Raw genomic sequence first — 8499 nt, forward strand, 5'->3', positions numbered from 1 at the left:
TGGAAAGGCTACAATCATCCCAAATTTTGTATGTTAAGTAACTATTTTAAGTGTTTCAGACATCACATAGTACTGGCCAGCAAGTGCACGATGAATGTTTCTAAGATAGTGTAGCACAGTAAGGTGTAAGACCTCCGGACTTCAAATTAACAAAATATGCTAGTTCTCAAATCTGGCAAGAAATGCAAAACAATCCGGAGATTGGCCAACGAAGAACTGTTGACATCCATAACTTATTGGCGATGTATGCAGATCTTATTCTTCTGACAGGTCCCACAAAAAGTGAAACCGGATTATCCAATCTCCAGCCAACAGATCCTCGTATTTAAATGAAAACGGCAACCAATATGCATCACTTTAATTCATTTTAGGGAAAACAGAAATCTATTAAAAAAAAAAAAAAATGAAGTCGTTCCCCAATCAGAGTCCTGCAAACTGCTGGTTCTCAACCTACTTGGGGTCAGGGTTGATCTAAATTCAGGTTAGGGCACTTCCCCCACCTCCTTCTGCACTTGGGCACACTGGGCTAAAAGCTCTTCACTGAAGACTCAAAACCGCTTAAGAGAGTCCGTGGTCACTCCCGCAGAATTGATGCCTTGTCCAGAGACCACTGGGGGGACGCGCAAAAAGGACAGGACTGGGGCACGGAAAGAGAAACTGAGTCAGTAAAGAAGCGGAAGCTCAAGGTGACCGGGGCACGGGGTCGCCTCGCGTCCCAGACCCTCTCCCCGTCCACGAGACCTCCCCACGCCAAGCCAGGCGTACCTGTCACCCGCCGCGCAGCCGCGGCACACGCGCCGCTCGCGTCCCCCTTCCTGCCCATGCTGGGCCCGCGCTTCGTCCGCGACGATGCCAGCGACAACGCCGGGGCGGGGCGGTGACGGCGGCGGCAGCGACTGCGCCAGTGAGCGGCCGACACGCGCCTTTCCCGCGGCTCTCCTCAAGCCGGTCTCGCAGAGCAATAGCCCAGCCGCAGGCCACTTCTTACTTCCGCTTCCTAATGGCGAGAGCCGGAGGACTTCCGGCTACCGAGCCCCGGCTGAGGCAGCCTAGATCGTCGCTTGGCCACCATCTTGTATCCGAGGAAGCACCACCTCCCTCTTTGCTCGCCTTTGTGTAACGCCGTTGGGAAGGACAGCACGTTGAAGATCTCGGGAATGGGACTAGGAGTGATCGCTGCGACCCAAAAACCGTATCAGGTGATGAAGCCGGATACCAGTTTAAGCCACTTTTCCGAGTTGAACTGTAGGACACTTCAGAGTCTACTGCCTTAAACCCTTATATTAAAAGAACTGCTGCACAATAAGGGAACAAAATTGCTTAATGTTTCTGAGCAACTTGGACTTTATCTTAACCTCTAAATCTTGGTAACTACCGTTCCTGGGGGCGTGGGGAAAGGAAGACTTTTTTCAATTTTGTGAGACGATTTAGCTTATACCGGCAGCGACAACTTCTGTGCAAGGACTATTTTGTCCTTTGATTGAGCGGGGGCGCGGAGCGCAAATGAATCACTGCAGAATTGTTTTAGAATATGTGACACGGGGCAAATCAATTTACCCACCCACAAATGAATACCTCTTTGGAATATATAGTTTTAACTAAGTCAAAGTGGGTTAAGCCTCTGCTTTCGGCTCAGGTCATGATCCCGGGGTTCTGGAATCAAGCCGGGCTTTCTGCTGGTCAGGGAGCCTGCTTCCTCCTCTCTCTCTGTCTGCCTCTCTGCCTACTTGTGATCTCTATCTGTCAAATAAATAAATAAAATCCTAAAAAATATATATATATATATACATTTAAAGTACATGAAAAGTGTAAAAGTTTGACTGACTCTTGATTTTATGACAAACACAGTCCTTCCTCAGAGAATGCCAGAACAAGAACTAAAAACACTTCTAAACCTAATAGCTGTATGTCTGTATTGTGCTGGAGATTCCTACCTTTTAGGTTTTCTGTTCTTCACTGGAACATAAGGAGTTAAAATAATTTTATGGAATGAAAACGAGCGTTTTAAAATGCATTTCTTGAGGGAGCTTTTGTGTTACTAGCGTTCCATTGTGTGTTTTCTAGTCTTCAAATCACTTCAGATGATGCTTCTGTAAAAAGAATTGTTTTTTAATTCACCACATTATGGAGTTGGGTTTTCACTTTTTTTGGTTTAACTTGGTCTTCTGCTATGAACAACATTGTTTGATTAGTTGATAACATACAACCATGTGATACTGCAAAGCTTCTAAGAAAGTTGGGTTTCTCTTCCCAAGCTTTCTCAGAAATTTCAGTATTTTATTTGGAAAATAAAACATTTTGGGTTTTTTTTTTTTGAAGTACAGAATCACAAGAGTTGCAGAGATAGTGCAGTGAGGTCCCATTGACCCTTCACCCAGGTTCCCCCAATGATTATATCTTAAATATATCACAATATCAAAACCCAAAAATTGACATGCGTATAAGCTGTATGTATAGTTCTGTCCTTTTATCACATGTAAATTTGTGTAATCACCAAAATCAAGATACAGAACTATTCCACAAATATGTCCCTTGAGTTAAGGAGAAGGAGGGATCAATTGGTGGCTATTAGGGTAGTGAAATTATTCTGTATGATATTCTGTGGGTGAATACATGTAATTATACATTTGTCAAACCTGTAGAATGTACAATACCAGGAGTGAACTATGGATTTTGGGTGATAAGAATGTGTCAGTTTATATATATCAATTATAACAAATGTATCACTATGGATATTGATGATGGGGGAACTTGTGCTTCTGTGGGTACAGGAAGTATACTGGAACTCTACTTTCTGTTCTGTTTTGCTGTGAATCTAAAACTGCTTCAAAAAATAAAGTATATTTAGAAGGGGAAAATCATAAATGTTAGATGGAAAGATGGAAAAAATATAAGAAGTAATCTACTCACTCATAAAATGAGAAAAGTGAGACTCAGACTTTCAAAAGTAATTAATAAACTTTATTGTTAGTATGATTTTTATTCTACAGAATAATTAAGTGGATAGTTCATATAGTTCCATATACCCATCATAACCCAGCACCCAATAACTGACAGGGAATTTGTTCTGTTGTTAACATCTTGTATTAGTGTAATACATTAGGATTATAGCCTTCCAATGGATTATTGGGAATCATTCCAAACCACATATCTGACAAAACATTTGTATATAAAATATATAAAATATATAAAGGACTCTCCAAACTCACATCGTAAAAATAATATTGATAAGTTGTGATTAATTAAAGTCCGTAATTTACATCAAGTTTCACTCTTAACATTGCACAATTTTACAGGTTTTCACAAATGCATAAAAGCATGTATCTACCCTCAGTTTCATACAGAATAATTTTACCACTCAAATAATACCACTCCCTATGCTTCACCTCTACATTTCTCCCCCAAAACCATGGCAACCACTGAACTTTTCACCACCTGCTATATACTGAATATTTGTGTCCTCCCAAAATTCATATATTAAAACCTAACCCTCAGCATGATAGTATTTAGAGGTGGGGATTTGGGGGGGTGATTAGGTCATGAGAGTGGAGCCCTCATGAATGAGATTAGTGCCGCAATCTCCCAGAGGAGAGCTCCCCTGCACTTACATCTTGTGAGGACACAGAGAGAAGCTCTTGTGTGTTGTCCACTCATTCCATTGGAGCCCTTAACTCGTTAAAGTTACTTTAAAGATCCCACTTAATTAATTTAATTAATTAAATCTTTAAAGATCCCACATAATTCCAAAATCTCTGCCTGTATGCCTGTAAATTTTGCTTAAAACCCATAATTATGTACTGGGTAAAACGCACTGAGGTAATTAGGCCTCAGTGTGGAGTTTTGTGTTTTTTTCTGGCTATCAGGTATGCTGTGTTTACTTTTTGCCATAGCTGTACATGTCAGAGACGTCCATTTCCTCTAATGTCCTTGTTTTTGTCTCCCCTGTTAACTCCCCTGGGTTTCCTTAGAAACTGCTTCTTAAATAGAGCCTAATCATTATAGTTCTGTTGGCTATAATCTACATTATTATACAGGAACCTTACTGATGTGCTGGTAAGGTCAATAGGAGGGCAAGCATTCTCTATTCCATTCTGCAATCCTATTAGGAGGTCTTGGTCCTTTAGCAGGCCTGTGCCCCTGGGCTGTGGCAACAGGGACACCTGGTGCCTTCTGATTTATACAGTGTTCCCTTCACTGAATCATGCCTCCCTATTGCAATGTGATTTTGCCATTCCTTCCATCAAGAGGAAGAGTCTATCACCTCACCCCTTAAATCTGGACTGTCCTCGTGACTTGCTTTGACCTAAAGAGTGCTGTGACATTTTGGCCTGGGACTTCCAAGCCCAGACCTTAAGAGGCCTGGCAGTTTCTGCTTTTGCTTTCACTCTCAGGATCCAAACTTCCCACAGAGAAGCCCAAGCTATCCTGCTAGAGAAGGAGGCTGCTTTTTTCTTTTTCCTTCTTACAACTTTTTTCTTAATTGAAGTATAGTTGACACACATTGTTACATGAGATCACATTTTCTGAAAGCAAGTTGTAAATGTACACCACAGGATAGGAGGAAAACTGTCATTCAATATCCTTTATATCACTCTTACACCCTTTAAATTTTAAAACTTGTTACATTACTTGTCTACAAAAAGTAAACTTATTCTCAAAACATATTTTAAATATGTAGGCAAATAAAGTAGAGGAAAAGAAGAGACAAAAGAATATGCAGATGAAGATCCAAAAGGCAACATCTAAAATGTGTCCCCACTTGTGAGCCTGGAGCAATAGCTTGACTGGTTTGCAGGACAGTAGCATGTGGGTAGTGAGGTCCACATGTACAGACAAGGTTTACTTTCTCCCCCAAATAAAACCTAATTCCACAGACTGGCTTGCCATGGCCCCCTCAGGTCTAAAGAGAAGCCTGATTGATCTTCACGGTAATCATAGCTCTGGGATGAGTAGGCTCTACCATCTCTCAGCACTCAGGGATCAGCCCTGGTGCTCACCAGCTCTGTAACATGCATGTCATGCTCATGGTCCTGAGTGAGAAAACCCTCCAGACGCAGAATTGATTTTCTTCATCGCCACTCCCTCCCCACTCCTCCTGGGAGAAGCTCAGCTGAACTCTCTCCAAACTGAGAACACTAATAGTTCCCTGGGAGACTTTAACTGCCCCTGATCCATCTTAGCCAGACCACCTCATCACCTGGATGTACCAGAGGAACAGCATGTACAACAGTCAGGGGTCACCACTTGGTGTGTTTTCACACAGCAGGTGGAGGTAAAATTTCCAATTATCACTCAAACCTTTGGCATTTGGAACGGGAGGGGTTTCCAAGTTTTGGTTTTCTCTAAGCATTTCTCTGCTTTAGGATTCTTCAATAAGTTATCCATGTCATAATGATTTCTTACTGTTCTTTTAATATAGGTTCAATTCAATATCCATTCATCCTCTTACTCCTGGGCTGACTTCAATTATATTTTTACAGAAACTTGAATAATTTCCTCTTGGTAACTATAATTTAGGTCTTTACTCTGCCAAAATAAAGTAAAATAGTCCACTCTGTATATCAGATTGCTTCAGGAGGTTGTGAGGAGGTTTGGAAATGAGCTTCAAAGATTCTTGCTTATTGGTACTCACATCCTGTGTGGTCCCCTCCCACAATGAACATGGATGACCTGCACTACCAGGAGGATAGTGTGGAAATTACGGAGTATAACTTTGGAGGTTAAGTCATGAAAGACATTGCAATTTCCAACTTGCTTTCTCTTGCATCACTCACCCTGGGATAAGTCAACTGCCACATTGTGTTGAGACTCAAGCAGCCCCAAGGAGACATCTCCATGAGCAGGAAATGAGGCTTACAACCAACAACCAGAATCAGCTTTGCACCTTCTTGGAATTGGGTCCTCCTATTGTCAAGTGACTTCAATCCTTGTCCATACCTTAACTCTGACCTGGGGAAGGATCCTAAGCCAGAATCACCCCCCTTAAACCACTTTCTAATTCCTGACTTACAGAAACTATGAAAGACAATGTTTGTTTTCTTCTTCTTTTTTTAATGGATTGTGTTTTGGTGTAATTTGTTACACAGCCCAAGGCCACAAAGCAGTGTGGCCCTGTGCCAGTACACACAGAGTGGCCCTGAGGACACCACCCCAGACTGACCTGAAGTTGGATGGGCAAGGGATCCCCTTGCTGGGGTTAAAGAGCAGCTCGAAATTGTATCCTTATTCCTCTGATCAGAAATAGAGGTTTGGAGGGGAGAAGTTCCATGATTGTTTTATGTGGTTTCTGAGGAATCTCTACCCCACATGCTAGCTTGTGGCGTGTATCTCAAGGATACCTTGAAAACAAACCCTCTGCTCACTGGGAATTATTTTTTTTCTTAATATTTTGTCTTTGTAAGCAGTCTTGTAACAACAAAAACAAAAAGATCCCAACACCACAGATTGTTCGATCATGATATTAGGTTTATCCATAGCAACTGCATTCTAATGAACCAATCCAGAACAATGTTTAGACTGCAACACACAGTGGCACATTTCACATCCTGACCTGGAGCTGATAAGCATATCTACAAAAGTGGAAAATAGTTCATGAAACAAAACTTTATACTTGCACATTCAATCATATAAAACCATTACGAAGTTCATATCAAGTATTATTCTATTCATATGTATATACAACCCTGGTTGGAGAGGGAGGAATTCAACAATACAAAAACTAAAAATTAAGAATAACTTTGTTTAATGACTGTTCACAAATTCATTCCATCCCAGAATCCTCAAGAACAAAGTTACTATGCTTGGTTGAAACTTACATGAATGTTCATAAATTAGCTCGGTGGGAAATCTCATACTTACTAACTCCAGGTAAAATTCTCCTGCATGTCACAGATATAAATTACAATAAAAGTAAAATTAAACCCTACAAATCCACCTCTTCCATTTAGATAATGGTAAAAAGAATTGTCATTTACTACTGAATCAAGTGACATCAGTAAAACAAGAGCTAGAAACATGATTTGTAGCCCATGTACTTCATCCCTTATACTGTCTCTCTTCCTCACTAATTTGTCACAATTGGTGTCAATATTTTTCACGATGGGTACAGTTTTGGGTAACGATCTCTGAAATGCACTGTGATATTTTCTGTTCTTTTTCTTTTTTTTTACTGAGACATAATTAAGGACACCTCAAAAAATCTGATACTTGTTACAGCCCACAGATTAATGGGTTGTGGTCCACAGGTTAGAAAACACTGATTCAGAAAGCTTTCACTTTTTAAGTAGATGCAGTGTATGATTTCTTACTTGTATCAGTTTTCTCTTACTGATAGAACAAACTGCCACAAACTTAAAGAAACATAAATTTATTATCTAACTGTTCTATGGATCAAAAATCCAACATGGATCTTGCTGGCTAAAACCAAGATGCTGGGAGAGCTGAATTCCTCTCTGGAGGCTCCAGGGAAACACCCACCCACTTTTTTGCTCATTCAGGCTTTGGCAGAATTCAATTCCCTGGGGCTGTTGGCCTCAGCTCCCCATTTCCTTGCAGGCTGTCATCTCAGGCTGCTCCTAGCCACTAGAGGCTTCTCTCTGGTCCATGCACGTTGCCCCCTACAGTTCAGGCCATTAACTGGGCACCGAATCCTCCCCATTCTCTGACTCTTCTATTGCTGTGTCTCTACCACTGCAGTTGGAAAGGTTTGCCACTTTTAAGGACTCATGTATTAGATCGTACTCATTTGGATAATCTCCCTGTCTCAAGGTCCATACCCTTAATCACATCTGCAAAGTCACTTTTGCCTTTTAACATTTACAGATTCCACGGATTAGAGTGTGAACAACTCTGGGGACCGTTATTCTGCCCACCACACTAACACACAGATGTATGCTTACACATGTACATTTTATCAATAGCAAAGACTAGGATTGCTGAATGATTTTTTTTTAAGTCATACTTAAGGATGTTTTAGATGCAGGGCTTTTGAGAGCAAGAGCCTTATAAGATTCCATCTGGTACCTTCTCCACAGATTTCAAAGAGACATTTGTTTTTCCAGATAGTGTTTTAACATTTCTACATAAATCTGGGTACCCACAATAGCACACAGGACTCAGGTTTAAACTCAGAAGAGTACTAAAGATAAGAAAGAATCAGATCCCTGTCAGTCTTGACTTGTTATCTATTAGATATGAAAAGGAAAACCTGAAGGTGACACACAGCAAATCCGTAGTGCAGATCTGGATCTAGCTGCAGTTTTCACCAGGTAGCTGTCACTGAGCTCTGTGCAGTGCTGGTGATGAGCAGCTTGCACGTCTCCTGTGATGAAGCAAAGCTCTGGCCACACAGCATTAAAATAATGCAGCAGCATGTTGACCACAGGGCCTTGGAAGGGCCTCCTACCACTTGAGTTATTTTCCATTCCAGGCCAGCTCTTCCATTCCCTATTCTTCCCCTGCAGAACTCACACTCATCTTCCTTAGCATGAACCCAGCTTG

General features: G+C 41.3%; 1 protein-coding gene across 2 annotated transcripts in view; it reads right to left on the reverse strand.

Annotated features, from left to right (window-relative positions):
• The window catches only part of LOC132013988 (UDP-glucose:glycoprotein glucosyltransferase 1), a 128715-nt gene extending 127752 nt beyond the window's left edge, over positions 1–963 (reverse strand). For both annotated transcript variants that reach the window (XM_059394525.1, XM_059394524.1), the window contains exon 1: positions 766–963. In XM_059394525.1, the coding sequence (XP_059250508.1) occupies positions 766–823 (58 nt within the window). In that variant the 5' untranslated portion in view covers positions 824–963. The remainder of the gene's footprint in view (positions 1–765) is intronic.
• Between the last annotated feature and the right edge of the window lie 7536 nt (positions 964–8499).

Source organism: Mustela nigripes, chromosome 3 (assembly GCF_022355385.1).
Source record: "Mustela nigripes isolate SB6536 chromosome 3, MUSNIG.SB6536, whole genome shotgun sequence".
NCBI lineage: Eukaryota > Metazoa > Chordata > Mammalia > Carnivora > Mustelidae > Mustela > Mustela nigripes.